Source organism: Ostrea edulis, chromosome 1 (genome assembly GCF_947568905.1).
Source record: "Ostrea edulis chromosome 1, xbOstEdul1.1, whole genome shotgun sequence".
NCBI classification, from domain to species: Eukaryota; Metazoa; Mollusca; class Bivalvia; order Ostreida; family Ostreidae; genus Ostrea; species Ostrea edulis.
The window spans coordinates 91,460,420-91,479,562 of record NC_079164.1 but is presented as its reverse complement, the minus strand read 5'-3'; the positions used below and the strand labels follow the sequence as shown (position 1 = coordinate 91,479,562).

The 19,143-nt window shown below is 34.8% G+C and overlaps 1 protein-coding gene across 3 annotated transcripts; it reads left to right on the top strand.

The window, feature by feature from the left end:
• The first annotated feature begins 284 nt into the window (after positions 1–284).
• LOC125660637 (uncharacterized) lies at positions 285–11,361 on the top strand. 3 transcript variants are annotated; one of them, XM_056165776.1, is made up of 7 exons: positions 285–306; positions 1,289–1,396; positions 4,641–4,858; positions 4,938–4,982; positions 5,375–5,419; positions 9,365–9,841; positions 10,010–11,361. In XM_056165776.1, exons 2-7 carry the CDS (start codon positions 1,293–1,295, stop codon positions 11,182–11,184), a joined length of 2,064 nt encoding a protein of 687 aa, XP_056021751.1. In that variant the 5' UTR covers positions 285–306; positions 1,289–1,292; the 3' UTR covers positions 11,185–11,361. The 3 variants fall into 3 exon arrangements, with proteins under 3 accessions (XP_056021751.1, XP_056021755.1, XP_056021757.1); XM_056165780.1 differs by lacking the exons at positions 285–306; positions 1,289–1,396 and adding an exon at positions 1,434–2,255; XM_056165782.1 differs by lacking the exons at positions 285–306; positions 1,289–1,396 and adding an exon at positions 2,279–2,683.
• Positions 11,362–19,143: the final 7,782 nt, after the last annotated feature.

Here is a 19,143-nt window from a genome sequence, read left to right as displayed (position 1 = left end):
GAAATTATATCTAATTGTTTTGTCTTATAGGGGTAGCAGTTAACTTCAGGAAAATGGGAATAATTACACCCGTGAATACAAAATGGATAGGAGTCCTTTGTCTGTTTCAATTTTTATACACGAACTGTGTCCATGCACAAAACTTTGTTGCTGTCGATTCTTGCCCAAAGAACATGACTGAATGGACCCAGAGAGCCACAGCTAAAAACTGCCAGAATCCTAAACCAGACTACATGTGTGCTGCCATACAGAACAATCCTGGTATACTTGGGGAAATTTGTACCTTGATGGGCTTGGCTAATAATGGTATATTTCTTCTTTATTTATAAAAAAAATTAAAATCTAATTCTCATGTGTGAGACATTTTGTGAAATTTGTCAACCCAAGCAATAATTTAGATACTGAAAGTTGCGATCAACAAATGATATACATTGTACATTATTCTGTAGTATATTGTCTTTCTATGTTGCATAGATGCTTTCTTATAGACTCAACAATGACACCCAGAGTCAGGGTGAGGTCACAATGAGGGATTTGCAAAGGAATATATAAGAATATTATTATTCAAACTCCCTTTCCTTAAGAACTATAAGGATGCAATTTGTAAAATAATTCTAATATAGTGTAGATTCAAGTTTGATCACAAATGACCCCAGTCTAGGGCAGGATACAATAGCAGTTGGAGATTTTACATAAAAATTATATACGAATATTCTCTAAAAAAAAATCTTCCAAAAATCACAAAGGTACAACATCTTAAAGTGATATATAGACGTATCCACATGTAATGTAGATTCGAGTTTGGTCACACCATGACTTCAGAGGTATTTACATTGACCACCACAAGAGGGGATCAAAATTTTGCATTTAGGAAACTTCTTTGAAAATCACGACCTTCGGGGTGTTGGCACACCACAAGAGGGGTTTGAAATGTTACATAGGGGTATCCTTATGTAGTGTAGCTTAACACAACTAGTGATCACACTTAGACCCCTGTGTTTATGCAATATTTTGCATAGATGTGTATTGGAAAGGTCTTTGATATTAAATTTCAGACACAACAAGGGTGCTATAATATGTCAAATTGATAAGTAAGAGTACGTGATGTGTAGTGTAGGCTTGGTTCCCACCATGACCAGGATGAGCCATGATTTGCATTTAATATTTTATTTGGGAATATGCAACTGGTCAGATGAGTGGTCCATGGACCTATTAATTTGGTGTGCGAAGTTCTAATGATAATGTATGAGATTAAATCATGCATGGGAGTTATATCTTGAAATTTAAGGAATATGTCCTGTGCTAAGCAATTCAACGAAAAACTTGGATTTTGTCCCTTGTCAAGCAGAGAAAGGATGTCCATTAAATCCTTACAAACTAGAGAAAATCTACAATTGTAAGTATGCCTTATTTTGATTTTTTTAAAGATGAGAATTACACATTGAAGACAGCATTTAGCACGTTTTATGGTCGTTATAACGATCTGGTTCGTCAATACAACCTATCATTGGGTCAAATGCTGTCTGACGCGTTTCATACCGATTGTTAAGCCGTTCTTGGCACACTGATTTTGACTGCGGATAACTCCGTTTACCTGAACAGGATATAGGGCTCACGCCGGGTGTGACCGCAATCGAGACTGTTGAAACCCCTCTTCCATCAACTTGTTTGTCAGTAGCTCTCCTCGATTTAAAAACTGACCATAAGCAGAACAAGCTATAACGTATCGAAATCAGTTGAGAAATATAAACATCATATGCAGGTGATAAAGGAATATTGCTACATAAATATTGGAAATTAACGATGAAGAAGCTGAATTAATCTTGTCTATCATAAAGTGGAGTTGTTAATTTGCCGTTAATATCTATTTTCAATAAAATATCCAAGTATGAAGCAGAAGTGGACGACTCTGTGGTGTCTTTTATTTCAAGTTCACAGGGATATATCGAATCGACATATAAATGAACATTATTATTGTTAATAGATAAAACGTCGCCGATATATCTAAATGTCGCATTGAAGGCCACAGCAGGGATTTTGTCTTCTCACGTAGAAGGTTTTGAATAATTTCTGCTTCATATTAATATAAAGACAGGTCAGCTCACAAAGGAGCATGATTCGTGCCCATGGGAATTCCAACAGACTATTGGAAGACCTGATCACCAAAGATGATGAAGATATTGTCAATGAAGAACTCCAGTAACTTCGAAAAAGCAACTGTCTATGATGTCGACAATTCTAGTCTTGAATTTACCGTGAGGAATGGATGTTTTGATGTTATTGATTTGAGAAAAGTTTTGCGATTTCAAGTTTACTAAACGTTTTTTAGAATTTAATTTACACCACTTATGTAGTGGCACAGTACGTTCGAAGTTTCTCCTTCATAGCATTTAATATTTTCGTGTGGAGCAAAGATGACAGCTTCATATGCTGAATGACTTGATAAAAAGATGTTTTTACTTGTTGAGGAAATGTTCTCAAACATGTTTCTATTTGTTAAGCAAATGTTTAGTGCTCAGACATATAATCAAAGGTTTGTATATGAAATCTTTTTGTCCTTGATATATAAGTAATATGTTTTGAGTGACCTTCACCTTTCGAAAATGCCTTTTTTTATACATATATACAAGTAATTTTAAAATTATTTTTTTTCAGACCCAGTTTGTTTTGAAAACTTTTATGGGTAGGTTGTTACAGCTTAACTTCCTGTTTTGATTGAGGAACACTCACCCATCAAAAATAGCATGGTCTCCACCTGATTAATGTAGCCGCTACACTTTATGATGGTAGTGAACGGCAATGAATATGAAACCATTCATACTGATACCGGAGTACCCATACTTCCATATCTATTTTCCTAATCACCCTTGGAATTCTTCTGGAAATGGGTTTATACAATATGCAAATTGAATCCACTTATGTTATTAAGCAAATGTAATGTACTGTACATTCAAGTTTATTTCTTTTATTTATATTTGCAGCTCATTGCTAAAGTTAACAATTTAATCACCAATAAGAATATTTGATGATTGTTAAGGCTCAAGGCGGGCATTTTGTAATTTCACTCAGACTTTCTCCTATGTTGTCGTTCCATCTCCAAAAGTGTTCTCAGGTTCTGTGTGTGAAAATCTTGGTTATATGGATAACATGAAAAACCTGCATATGGTGCTTTCCTGCATGCTTGACAACTTCATGATGTTATTTATTTTTCATGTAACTTACCTTGTATGTTTTCTGCTTGTCCGTTAACTTTTTCATTCCAACTCTTCTTTCTGTATTATTGTTTTCCCCAGACGATCGGTCACATTATGGTTTTTACAGAAATACTTTTAGATCCCAACTTGTGCTATTTTCTGTGTACTAGGGCATTATCTATGTAATGATCTAGATAAGATACATCTTCATATATTTACATTTCCAGTGTTTCTAACTTCGATATCTTTACCAATTAAAATGATTTTCTCAGGAATGTGAAAGATGTGGGTATGGATCTTGATAATTATAGTACGACTGTTTTAATGGCTGGGAATGTTCCAAAAGATGTTTTTAAAAAATCATTTTTAAAAACACGCGAGGGCATGAACAGCAACATTTGACGTCAGTATGCTTTACATGAAACGTGTTAATAAAATTCATTTCCAGATATAGCAATAACAGTGAAATACGTCTTAGTACTCATTGTAAATTATAAACTTCCATATACTTATGTTTTATTTGTACGTGTTACTATATTATGTAATATCCATCCATTAATTATAGTTTTTCTCTCTATATATACATGTACTCAAGTGGGGGTCCGGGTTACGATAGGTCCTCAGTACCCCTTCCTTGTCATAAGAGGCGACTAAATGGGGTAGTCCTTCGGATGAGACCGATCCCGTGGGGACCCGGGTTACAATAGATCCTCAGTTACCCCTTGCTTGTCGTAAGAGGCGACTAAAGAGGGTGGTCGTTCGCGTGAGACCGCGACAATCTGGGCTCCGTGTCACAGTAAGTGTGGCGCGATAAAAATTCCTTCCTGCTCAATGGTCATAAGCGCCGAGCATAGGCCTAAATTTTGCAGCCCTTCATCTGCAATGGTAACGTCATCTCCATATTTTTTAAATATTCTCTAGAGGGACGTAAAACAATATTCAGTTAATCAATATCTACATATGATGTCCTTTTTATGTCTCAGATGGGTCCTTGATTGACAATAGTTATCATAAATTAAACAACCAAGACTGATGTGTGTCTTGATTGTGGAAGTAATCTTTCCTGTGTTGGGTAGCCAATTAGTTTTGGTGGATAACATGATTTAATCTGGGTATTCTTGTAAATAGCATACGTTTACCTGATCAGGTTATAGGGCTCACGGCGGGTGTGACCGGTCAACAGGGAATGCCTACTCCTCCTAGGCACCTGATGCCATCTCTAGTGTGGACAGGGATCCGTGTTTGTCCAACTATCTATTTGTATTGCTTATAGGAGTTATGATATTGATAACTGTTCGTTATCTTCACCTTGCATACATGTATTATAATATTCAGTAGAACAGAATTGATATTGCATACATGTATAACTATATAACTGACCTTGATGTAAAAAGTAATGCACAGAAATATTCAGTAGAACAGAATTGATATTTACAAATCTTACAGTGTAACTACGGGGTCACCCACAACACCACAGGAGGCATCAGCAATGTCCGTAACTGGACCCAGCAGCGACGGAGGAGGGGGTACAGCTGGAGTGGCTGTAGTTGGTACATTGGTGGTTATAATTCTACTAGTGATTGTCGTCCTGGGCATACTACTCCTATACCGCCGCAACAAATTACCAGAGAGGATGCAAAGTTTTATAACAGAGAGAATAGGAGGTACATCATTCCAGCATACTGAAAGCTATCTGGCGTGATGTTGAGTGAAAATAGAGTAATTCTGTGACTGCTATTTCAGATACAAGGATATTGTGTTGTCAAAGTGAAGAGAGCCATATTGTTGGTGAGTCTTTAAGTGTGTTACATAAAATGCATATGAAAGCTTTTTTTATCTATTCAGTAACTTACAACATGGCAAAAACAATTAATATATGCTTGAAAAACTAATAAAAGCAAAAACAACATGAATCTCAAAGGATTTTTTAAAATTATAGTTCTTCACACCATTTCACAAATAAGATAAATAGCACTAGGCCTGGGGACAATAAAGCGAAAACGGACTAAAGTAAAAACAAAATCTGTGTACTACTTATGTTTTCAATCTCCTATGCAGACTTCAGTGAATCATTATAATATTGTACCACAGAACAATTTTGCAAGGAAATCAAGTCAATATTCTCAGTTTATGATAACCAGGTTTATTGAAGTACATTTGAAGTTTGATATATATTTCAGATCCTGAAGTTGCAGCTCCAATGATTGTTAGTACAACTGACCAAGGTAAGGCAACACCATTTACATTGGTATGTTAGATTTTATCCAAAGTACATGTTGACATTAATTATTTAACTGAGTGGAAGTGCTCCTCTGCAGGTGCTCCTTGACAATCGGCTTCAATGTGTTAATGACCTCTCAAGAATGTGTATCAATATTAAATTCTAATCTGTGTAAAAATACAACTACACCTATATATTACTTTATATGTTGAAGATTGCAAGTTGATACTTCACACAAGACCAACTAAATTATTAATACCATGTGTTCTCAAAAATTAAATCAAATACGGAAAACTCTGTCTATAGCCATATCTTCCAACCTAGATAGAAAGATAAATACAAAAAAAAAAACGAAATCAATTGGACTGACATGCAAACATCTTATGGACTTCAAATTTTGTCCCCCTCCCCCCGGTGAAAATTGTACAAACCAGTAATGGATATATCTCTAACAGAATGAAGAAAGTCAAAAACAATTTCTTTCATAATAGAACAATCCATATCGAAACTCATCTCCCCCTTGGCGGATTTAGTCGCATTTCTAAGAGTTCCGAATATCGCGCTTTGACTTTATAAGACATCCAATCAAATAGTGCCATACATACAGATTGGTTTGAGTAATGACCCCCCCCCCCCCCCCCCCCCCCCCCCCCCCCCCTGTCCAGCCCGTGTTTTCGCCTGTCCCCTAACATTTTGTGTAAAAAAAAAACAAAAAACAAAGACGGGGGATTTTCGGAGAAAGTTTTGGGGTTTACGATCAACTTCTATAGATAGTCGATCATGTACTTCACCCAAATGACAATAATGGACGGTATGTGCTGGAATAAACTGAACAAACTCAGCAAAATGGAGTACAATATCAAAACGAAAGTGGAAACGCTGAAATCTGATTGAATTGTTTTGATACGTGATTTACGCCTTAAACACAAAGGTGGCATAGGCGTCCAGCAAGTACGCACACATAAATAAAAAACAATTTTATTGTTTTTCATCTGTCAACTCCATCTTGTAAACAAACATACACATGTAACAGAAATTAAAATGCGTTATCTGATTGGTGAGATTGTTTTCGTCAAGAACGATAACTCGCTCAATCCGTTAGATGTCAATTCAGTCGCAACTAAATCTGCCAAGGGGAAGATGAGAATAAGCGAATCTGACACTTGGTTTGCGAAGATGTATCGAAACTAGAACTGTCCTAATGGGACTAATACCCCCTGACACACAGGGCAAATTCAATGGTGGGAAATAGTGAATTTGCGCTCATTGAAGAATGAAAAAGGTTGAAGTTCCCATCGAAATAATGTTTGGGGGAAAACCTTCCTAGGTTATTGGAAATAAGAATAAAATAAAAAGGTACTAATTTGTCCATCTACATCCTGTAAACTTTTTAAAAGCTAAAACATTTTGCTGATGCGAAAGAAACTGTCACGTGTCATAGCTTGATGATTGCTGATACTACCTTAAGTTCTACAACTCGTTGAGTTTTGCCATGTTTACTAATCAAGAATCGTGTTAAGGAAATACGAAAAATACAGTATCTATGCTTTTGATGGGCATATATACAGTTTGTGGTACTCCTGTTAATTTTCAATGTAAATATATTCATATTGCGTAGATTTGTACAAACTATTATAATTAGATGAAGAGTAGAGCTACAACGGGGGGGGGGGGGGGGGGGGGGGGGGGGTATCAGGAACATACAGTTCTAATGTAATCTACAAAATGTAATTATACCGGTATAACGCAAAATACGTAATTTTAAACAGTTCAAGAAGTAGTGTAACCAAGCTACACTATTGCCATCATTTCACTAATTATGATAATCACAATATTACTCGATACCAATCATTCCACAGCTTTTTTCATCATACTGTAGTATTCAAATTCTTTAAGATCTTGTCAATTGCCTCTGTGACCCACGTAGCATTGAGGGTCTTCTTAACGAAGATTATCTGATCGAATTTCATACCTGACAAGGACTCTCGGACTGTTAGAAACAAGATGCATCACGCAAAATATAAGTCTCTAAACATCTGAATTTGAAATGTTTTGCTCTCGCTATTTGAACAAATAAAAGCAGTCATTAAATTAAAAACGGTCGCAGAATCCGAATATTAGATGTCTGCGTAAAATAAGGTACTTACAGATAATCACATCTAACACTTATAGTCTGAATAAGCAAACTTGTACTTACATACTTTCTTTTTATCTTTTAAATTTATCTAATTCATACTGATTTTACCTTTAAACCCCCTGGATAAACTGCAATGAGATGTGCGCCTTTCTTATGTAAGGCCAAGAATGATGTGTTTCCGCTAACATCCAAGACAAAATTAGGGTAGGTAGGTAGGAAATAAATTATATTAATTTTTATCACCTATTTACCCCTTTTATGCAATGGATATCACTCATACGATAAATTATTCGTATTCCAAAGTAGGTGTTCCTACGCCACGTGCATCGAAAGTGGATGAATGATTGAAGTGGCATGTGTTGTTAAATTCCTCAAAATTTAAAAAAAACAATGAATTTATATGTGAAGTAATTAGTTACGATCCAGGGAACAGGCCTGTCATTTTCATTATCTAGCCTAGTTAGTACTAGTTATCGTCCCTAAAAATTGAAGCAACCTGCAGCTCGGTGTTGCATAGAACCCCTGATCATATTTTCTATCGATCGTAAACTATTCTCAATGATCAAGGAAACAAAAATGCATTGAAAGAAAAAAAACTCACATTCGGTGACATGAATTGAAATAGAAAACACACAACTTGTTGGATAGAACAATATATGTTAAAAAGGTCGAAGGTAGGGTAGGTAATTTAGGTTTGGTCGGCTAAGCGGAAACATATATAGCAGGTTTTTTTAATTCGGTCTATGATTTGGTAGTGGTATGATTAAATATATGAACAACTCGTTCGATTGAAAAAAAGTCGAAGGTAGGGTAGGTAATTTAGATTTTGTTGGCTGAGCGGAAACATATATAGCAGTTTTTCTTTTAAAGTCGGTCTATGATTTGGTGGTGGTATGATTGAAAATATGACTTGTAACTATACATGTTGGGTTTAAACTGGACAAAGTGGAAGATTCACCACTGTAATCTAATAGATATCTGAAGAATTAGATTGCAGTTATGTTTGCGAATTTTTCAAACTGGAGTTTTGGGGGGGAATGGGCGGGTCCAAAAACAGTGATATATCGTATGATATGCTTTGAATAGTAGTTATAGATTTGTGGTTTAACTCGAGGTGCGACCCTTGGGTTTTGGGAAAGTGATACATGTATATTGTCATTTGTGATCATACTCCTCACATAACCAGGGTGGCGGAAATTAAGAAGAAAAATTCAGCTGTGTTTACGGACTCTGTACAGACTGTTCACAATAGTTTATATTTCCCTCATCTGAACTAACAAACTTACAAATTGCTTTGAAATGCATATTTCCTATAAAATAAAAAAATTACAAAGACTATCGCTTACGCGATTGCATGATATTTTAACAGAGGTGGCCATTAATTCCATCTCGGTATACTAGTATATATGTCTCTCTTCTTTCAGAGGGGCCTCCGTGGCCGAGTGGTTAGAGCATCGCACTCATAACTGGGCGCCACTATATAACTGAAAAACTGAGAAATGCATATTTCTATGAATAAAAAATGAAAAAAGTATTGCTTACGCGATTGTATGATATTTTAACAGAGGTGACCATTAATTCCATCTCGGAATATACTAGTATTTTAATAGTTGTTGGGTTTTTTTTAATATAATTATTGAAATAATTGCTTTACAACCAAATTATCACAAGACGTACTGTTTACCTGAAGAACTTCGTATTTAAGTTACTGTTCATTTCATTTTCATCTTCGAAATGAGAGATGATTTTCTTGTTGTTGGTGGGTTGTTGTTTTTTTTTGTTCATGATGTATGTGTCACTTAATATTTGTAGAAGGATATAAAGGCAGTACAACAAAGATACATAAACTCTTAAGATATGTACACCATATTTTGAAAAAAGAACTTGAAGTGTGTGACTTGAAGGAACAACTTATCATATATTCAGCATCCTTGAAGGAACATTTTAACCCAACTTTGTTAAATGATCTGAACAATGTAAAACATGTTGAGGATTATGATCAATTAGACATGAAGGTCGTGTTTGCCTTGCTGATGAATTTGTGTAGCAACATTAAGCCCCCAGCAACAGGTTGGGGTTACAAGCCTCGTGATGACGATTTCTCTACTGGAGCTGACCTTGAGAGGATTCGCACGATATGGAATGAGTATTGTGACAATCACTGTAATAATCAACAGCTTAATTATGTGTATGGAAGAATGTTAGAGAAATATGGAGAAAATCCCACTGAAGCAAAATTGGCAAATCCAGATGAAGATGAATTCAAGGACATTAAAATTAAAATTGATGGTAAGAAGTTGTGTTGAAATATTGATATATTACATAAAAAGTCCTACACATATGCTTTAAAAATCGCTGTAAAATAGAGTTCTGTATTGCTAAGTGAATCAAGTGTATGAAACCACATGGAATGAAAATTTATGCATGATAGCATCTATTCATATTTTAATTTTTCAGCTGTTCGTTTGAAGAGAGATTGCAATGTTGAAGATGGAGTTGTTGTGACAGAGAATATAAAGTCAGCTCTGACACTGTTGGAGACCTCAGATGTCATCATTTGTAGAGGCGCCATTGGTTGTGGTAAAACAACTGCAATGAGGTACATACAGGAAAAGTACGAGGACAAAGGATGGCGATCAGTTTGGTTTGAGGAGTATATTAACGAAGATGACCTGAGGGAAAATGAAATTCAGGATACGTTGCTCTGTTGTGACAATCTGTTTGGAACATTCAACTGGTATGTTTTTTCATCCGAATCTGTAACCAGTTTTGAAGATGTTATAAAAAGCAAGAGAGAAAGATACAAAGAACACCTTAAAGTTGTATTAGGTATACATCAGCATGTCTATGATAAAGTCATGAAATTCAGTAGACCACAAATTTTTGAAAACAAAAAATCAGTGGTTGAGATGGATGCACTCCGTGAAGCAGAACTGTTATTAATTTGGAAAGAATTGAAAAAGGAGGGTCACTGTGTCCGTGATCCAAGCTGTTACTTCAAAAGCATTGAATTCTCCTCCGTGTCCACAAAACTGTCTCTAAACCAAGGAAGTGTTGGGAAGCCATTCTTACTTTCTATGTATACTCAGCACCATGCTCTGTTCGCTAATGACGACTTCACGAAGTCTCCAGTAACAACGCTAGTGGATAAGTTTAAGAGAATTCGTGAGGAGAATAAGGAACTTTTCTATTCTCTTGTTTACATTATGTATGTAAGTGTGCACAAAAAAGATGAAGAGATCCTGGACTGGGCAGGTTCCATTGAATCAAGATTAACAAAGAGTAGTATAGAAAAATGCGCTGAAAAGTTTCCTGGGTATCTCTCTGAGGATGATAATACTTTGGAACTTAAACACGAACTGCTAAATATAGCACTTTTTAGGGCGTGTTTTGGGATTGAAGAAATGTTATGTTCACTTGTTTACCACTGTAACAAGGAAACAGTTCTTCAGCTAACAAGAATCAAAGAAGAATGTGACACTGATTTTGTCAATTGTTTGCCGTCCTCTGACACTGACGATAAGGTGAAGGTAGAATTGTTGAAAAAGATTGCAGATGCTAAAGGTGTTAAATTCAATAAACCAACACATCTCCGAAGAAAATGTGGAAAAGTTCTTACACAGAAAAGATGAAAGACAATAAATGCATGTATGTGGCTTTTTCTTAGATTGGTATGGACGACACAACTCAATGCTCACCAATTTCCTCGCTTCTGGATTGTGAAAAAGTTATCTTGAGGAGGAATTCTTGTCATTCAGACATATTAGTTAATTAAGATGTGCTACATGTATATAAATGATGAAACCACATTACTCTTTCTTACTAGCAGTTGTAACATGAAAAGCTATAGAACTGGAATTATAGGGGACTAAGTGTACCGAGAATAAACGGTAACTTGTAATTGTAACCCCCCTCCTCATTTGAAATTTTTAAAGTACTTAATTGTTTCTCCAGTAAAACTAAATGAAAGCAAAAAAAGATTTTGGGAATTATGGGAATACATGTAATTCGTAATTGACAAAAGTAACAGGGTACAGTAAATTTGTATGATCTTTTGAATTTGATACCCGTCTGGGGCCATTTAAAGGAATCATTGTGAAAATCTAGTTCCTACATGTTCCGATATCCCTACTTTTGTTTTTTGTTATCATGTATCGTATTGTACTAGAGTCTATTGAGCTTATTTTCGTAGCTGAAAAAATAATTAGCGTTATAATGCAAAACTTTTGTGTTCGCGTAAAGTTCGCGAATAAATGCTTTAATTCGCGTTATAATGCGTAACTTTTGCTAATAATCGCGTAACATTCGCTTTATAACGCGAAACTTTTACATTATAAAGCATGAAATAATTTGTTCATTACACCGAAGAAAAATAACGATAAACTTGTCCAGGAGTATTTTATAATTTTTTATATGCATATCCCATGAAGAAAAAAATGACTGCTTTACGAAAGAAGGACATCTTTTTAACCTTTGATCACTGTTGATTCCGTTTTACTAAAATTTTGTGACATTTTGTATCACTAATTGTCACATAGAAGAGGTCTTTCTAGAAAATAAGATATGTTCATGTCACGGGGTCTTACAACAAGAAGAACTCTTGGTGCAGGTTTCAATTAATTTTATTTTAATCCATTATATATGATGACTCCAATTGTAAATATTGCGATGACCTAAAATTACTATAAAATAGATTTTAAAAAACGATTTATATTAAGTTAGTTCTTACCAGTTGTAGTCTTTATTTCCCGTAAAGGAATAATTATTTCGGTTGAACTAGGTGAATTAGAATAAAATTAATTTCTTTTGTGGAAACGTCAATGAGATTTAGGGGCGGGGCTTGAAGGTTTTGAAGGGAAGTTAGGTTCGAATGGTATTCATTCTGGCGTTCAAACTTTGCACGGGAAAGTTTATTTTACAGTTTGTAAGTCGTATTAATTCAATACTTGATATGCTGCTTATCGAGTCAGAATATGGTAGGCTGGTTGGTGAGCCAGTATGATAAGCTGTTTGTCAGATTGAAAACTTCAGAAGTTTTCTAAAACTAAAACTGTGTGTTTTATGTTGAAGCTTGTATTGGAGTGACTTTCTGCTATACAATGAACGCAAAAGCAAAAAATAAAATATATATTGTTTTACTATCTGGTGTTTGTTTTTATTAAGTGGAAGTACAAAAGAAATCCATATAGGGTATCTCGGTGTGTTCTTGCAAGTCTATAAATTAACCCGTGCTCACACACATGCGTACACTACTACCACTCTCTTAAAAACTTTTTCTGCAACTCTAATAAAAATACTCACTCACCCTACTTAAAACATTGTTGTGACGTCAGTTCTTTGTCTTGACAGTACTTTATTTTCCATACGGTACTGAACATTAGTCCAGTATTATTAAGAGCAGGCCAATATTTTGAGAAATATTGGACTGACAGTAAAAACCAGGAATAAAGACCACTCTTCGTTGTGCGAGAAAACATATTTATTATTTATCAAATACAATATTCAAGGCGTGAAATATTCCAGTAAATTATACGAAATGAGTGTTTCGTGTATAATCCGATTTTACTGTATATGAAATCGTTTAGGCACCACAGTTATAAATCCATGTCACATTCATTCATTTAAATACATGCACATTGAAGTCGCAAATTCACTGTTACATCCCCGGCAGTGATGTTTATTTCTTTTCTCGATCCAAAGGAAACACTTTCATTGAGCTTCACTTTCTTCGGCTCCGGTGGGGACACTGGACGGTTTCTGAATCAAATCACTTACACTCGTGTAATTGTTCCTCGGAGGTGCGTTTGTAGTTGCGACTCGCAGATGACCTGTGACCAGTTTTTTCCCGCTATAAGTTGCTCGTCAACACCCGCAGCATATGGGCGTGTGGCGGCAGTAGCCCGAAGAGAGTGATTTGTAAAAAAAAAAAAAAAAAAAAAAAAAAAAAAAAAAAAAAAACCCATTTAAAACTGCCTCTCTACACATTTTGGCCACAATCTGTTGCAGTTGATGTACCCCGACTGGGACGTCGTCGTACCATACATTCCCCTTAGGAGCGATTTTTGGTCTGAGCTATAATGCATTGCATTTTCCACTACTGGGGCTACAAATGATTGAAAAGAAATTTGTATCCAACAAAAATTAAACAAAATAAACACTGTGAAAAAGATTGTTAATATATTTAGGAGAATTTGTAGAAATAATGAATAATCTTACCGCAAAACTCATGTACTTTTCAATCATCTGAATCCATTTCTTCAAGGCACCCGGACTGAATGCTAAAGGAGAACTGCGGCTTTTGTTTTTATACCAGTTATAGGCCTACGTGTCAGTATCATATTATTAGGGTTTCCAGAAAGGAACGGGGGAAATCAATGTTTTGTTTTATCTAAAAGATTCTTTCCGAACACCCTTTACGTACCCTCATTCACCCAAAAAAGAAAACCAGTTTTGTTGAGTACAGTCTTCAGACAATAGAAGCATTCAAATCGCTTTCCATGAAGAACAAACCCTTTTTTGAGGAGTACCGTATTATGACAATTGAAATGATGAGCTAACAGTTTTTTGTGAATTAAAGACAAGATTTGACCTCGTGTGCCATTAAAGTTTATGAATTCCTAATATATTAAATATTAAAAACAAATCAGAAACGAAAGGTGTAAATATATTTGTCTATACCAATGTATATTTGTACGTGTTTTTTTTTGGGGGGGGGGTGCGTTCAAATGCATTTGTTTTTAGATAGAACAATGTTTTAAGTAAGATACAAGACTCCGATGGTCCATTGTGTCAGATACGGGACTGATCACTCGCCGCTACGCGGTTCGTGCCAGTCCCGTATCTGACATGATAGACCATCGGAGTTTTGTATCCCTTACAAATACCTAACTCAGTCAAACACTATTCACAAAGCAATCACGTGATACCACGTACACAAGAACACAACACGAATACGATGACAATGCATGAATGGATTAGTAAACTGGTGAGTGAATGAAAGTGTATTGAACAATCTGAAATGAATAAAATGCATATAACATCTAATACTACAGTAATTAAAATACGCAATTGTCACCCTGTGACATTCATACCAAACCAAAAAGTATGTCAATTGACGATTGATTGATTGAGTATTGTTTAATATATTTCACTCATATGGAGACGTCACCATTGCCAGTGAAGGGCTGCAAAATTTAGGTCTATTCTCGGCACACAAAAAACACACCCAGTCACCTTTTCAAACACCGCTTGGACAGAGACCCTGATAAACTGCGAGAAAATGGATATATCGAAGCTATAAGCACTGGTAGGCCTATATAGCATACATTCTGTTTTGCTCTTCAAATTCAATACACACTCGGATCAACTGACCTTCACCTTGTAACAACATATATCGACGATACAATGTAACTTCTACCAACTGGTAGATTTACAACAACAACAAAAAATTAAAGATACAAAATAATTGAACTTTTAATTATATAAATAATAGAATATTGTATTTTCTAACTTTATATTGAATTATAAAATTATTTCCTTATTGAACTCGTAGCATCTTGAGTGCGTCAGTAGGCTATATAACGCCGTGCTCCCACTTCGTACTTCCTAAAGACGTGCACATCACAATTCAAAAATAGTAATAAGATTGCTTTATCAAAATAAAATAATGTGATTACCACTTTAAATTTGAATATTTTTATTGATTTGTGTGTGTGTTGTCTTTTTCTTTCTTTCCGAAATGCACGCGTGACAATAGCTTGGCAACAATTTAACGTATCATAATTTGTCTAATCCAAAAATAAATAATGATTGCACTGTTTATTTTAGAAAAACAGCGCCAATTACAGATGTATAAAGGAATTATAACATCCCTAAACAGTTTGTAGACAACGACCCATATAAACATGATTTATTCACAATATTGCCGATTTCATACACGCTTTACTCACTATATTTGGGTATTTACATCGTTATATGTTTGCACTGGTGGCGAACACATATAAAACTCGGACAATTTGTCAACATAGATTTAAATGTTGCCCATGGTAAATAAATTAGGCCCCTAAAAGTTGAGTTTTTAATAATATCTCGCAGTACTTTCACAATCCGAAGGGCACATGTGACGTCACTGTACCACGTGACTACCTACCTAATTAACTTGACTTTTTGAAATCGGGGCTTAGATTTAAGTCTGTATTGTGGTTAATGATCGCAAAATTTCGGCGAACGAACTATTAGAATTAAATACTATAAGCATAAAGAAGACGAAATGCATGTAATATTGTATACTTTGAAAACATGAGATGTGTCCTTTAAGATCCATTCAGTCTTCCATATATCTTGCTGAATTTTATCGGTAATTCTGGTATGCAAGCAGACAGAAATATGCGCATACATAGCGATTATGCTGCATATTAAGACAAAATTTGTAATGAATGACAAGAATTTTGTATACAATTTATATCTGTAATGAAATGTCTGGGATTTTAATTTGAAAGGAGTGACCTTGAATTGACTTTGACAGAAAAACAATATGCACGACACTCACTTTTCTGTATGTCAAAAATGTTTACATACGTTTGGGCCCGAACTCTGTGATACCATAAATATAGAAAGGGGTCTAACTCTGACCCAGATAAAAAAAGAACTACCCACTCGCTTCAAATGCCTAAATAATCAGAAACTAGGTGCAATATGCATAATTTGCCGGTTTCCTTGAATAGATTACTTGCATGCCAAATTTCAAGCCACATATGTTCTTAAAATAACAGAGACACGTCATCGTTCTCTCAAATTCACGTGTTTATTTGTACTAGGACATTTACCAGTCCAAGTCACCGGGTGGATTCTCGCCTATGACAGCAGCGAAATTCAAACTAGTGTGGAAAATTTTGGACTTATCAATTAAAATTTCACATTAAATAAACGCTACTTACTTCCTCATACTTTAATAAAGTTGATGTTCGCCATATCTCATCGACGCAAGCCAATCGTTTTCGGTCCGCTTCGCACCCCACGTTAAGCGTTTTCGGTCCGCTTTGCTCCCCACGTGTGTGGGGAGCGAAGGGGACCGAAAACGCTTGGCTTGCGAAGATGCCATATCTGGGTCGCTTATTTTACAAAACATCAAATCCTGACTCTATCTGCTATTTTGAGAAACACATTAAAGACCCGAAATACCTCAAACTATACAGACGCACAAAATGGGTAAAAATAATCTAATGAAATAAAATAAAATAAAAATTAAAAAAAATTAAGAAAAGTCAGAAATTAATGTTTAATTTCCTTCTGTAGGTGCAAGATCACAAGAATAATGTTTTGATCAATTTTAAGTCATTTGAGATTTTATAGGTTCTTTCACCACATAAACAGTCTCCTGAAAACATTTTAAAGGAAGTACTCTACATCATCATAATGGCTGACTTCCTTTAAAACATGGAGGAAAAAAATCAATACCAGCAATATTTCATTTTTCCCTTTCAATTTAAATACCTAGCAGAATGACATGATTATCGAATATGAATTACATGCTTTTGAATATGAATAGCAAAATTATCGAATATGAATGACATGATTGTCGAATATAAATAACATAATTATCGAATATAAATAACATGATTATCGAATATGAATGATAAGATTATCGAATATGAATCACATGTTTTTGAATATGAATGATAAGATTATCGAATATGAATCACGTGTTTTTGAATATGAATGATAGATTATCGAATATGAATCACATGTTTTTGAATATGAATGAAAAGTTTAGAATATGAATAACAATTCATTGAATAAGAATGACATGTTTTTGAATATAAATAACACGTTTTAGAATAAGAATAACATGTTTTGATTATCAATGATAAAATTATCGAATATGAATAACAACTTTTCGAATATGAATTAATGATAGATCGGTAAAGTTGGCTACTGGTAACCAGCTACTAGTAACTGGCTACTTAAAAAGAGAAAAGTTGGCTACTAGTAGCCAGCTACATGTACTTGAACCAGGAAAAGTTAGCTACTAGTAGCCAGTCACTAGTAGCCAGCTACTAAAAGTAAGAAAAGTTAACAACTCGTAGCCAGCTACTACAAAATATAAAAGTTATAATTACTGATAGCGCGCTACCAGATAAAGGTTAATGAGTTTGAAAATTATTATCTATCAGATTTATTTCTAAAGAGGACGAGGAGTCGTATGAAATTTCATGCTCAATTATCCCCAATTACATAACGTTGCAATGCAAAATATGAATAAACTTTATCAACCGAGTGTTTACTTTAAAAGTGATACGGATTGAATTCAGACCTTCAATCATTTGATATACCATCCATTTTGAGATATCTGCTACTTTTACAATTTGATTCGAGTTACCCTGAAATTTCAACATAAGTGTGAATACCGTAAGAAACTTTATGTTTGTATTAGATATCTGACGAATTTACGACTATACATATGGCAAGAAGTGATAGATGGTGTTTTGGTACGCCACGAATTTTCAGATATCGCTCTTTAGGAAATCAGTTACTTGTACATTTTGATTACCGGTACAATGAAATTTCAAGCTCCGTGTGAATACCATAAGGAACTCCGTGTTTATATCATATATTTAACTAACTTACAACGATACGTATGGCGAGTAGTGATATTGGGTATCGTGATATGTCATCAATTTTCAGATATCACGCTTAAGGAAGTCAGCTACATATACCTTTTGATGGCAGGTAAACTGAAATTTCAAGTTTTTCGCAAATATCTTAAGGAACTCTGAGTTCGTATTAGATATCTGACTAATTTACAATTATCAAAGTGACCAAGAGTGATATTAGGTATCTTGACATGCCATAAATTTCCAGATATCACGCTTAAAGAAGTCAGCTACTTATACCTTTTGATTCCTGGTATCCTGAAATTTCAAGTTTTTCAAAATATCTTAAAGAACTCTGTATTTGTATTAGATATCTGACTAATTTACAACTATCTACGTGAAGAAGTATGATATTAGGTATCTTGATATGCCAACAATTTTCGGATATCATACTTAACGAAGTAAGCTACTTATAGCTTTTGATTCCAGCTAACCTGAAATTTCAAGTTTTTCATAAATATCTTAAAGATCTCCTTGTTTGTACTAGATATCTGACTAATTTACAACTATCCATGTGAAGTGGAATGGTATTAGGTATCTTGATATGCCATCAATTTTCAGATGTCACCCTTAAGGAAGTCAGCTACTTATACCTTTTGATTGCAAATAATATGACATTACAAGTTTTCTACCAATATTTTAAGGAACTCCTTGTTTGTATTAGATATCTGACTAATTTACAATTATCAAAGTGACCAAGAGTGATATTAGATATCTTGACAGTGCCATAAGTTTCCATTTATCACGCTTAAAGAAGTCAGCTACTTATACCTTTTGATTCCTGGTAAGCTGAAATTTCAAGTTTTTCATAAATATCTTAAAGAACTCTGTGTTTGTATTAGATATCTGACTAGTTTACAACTATCCATGTGAAGTGGAGTGGTACTAGGTATCTTGATATGCCATCAATTTTCAGATATCACCCTTAAGGAAGTCATT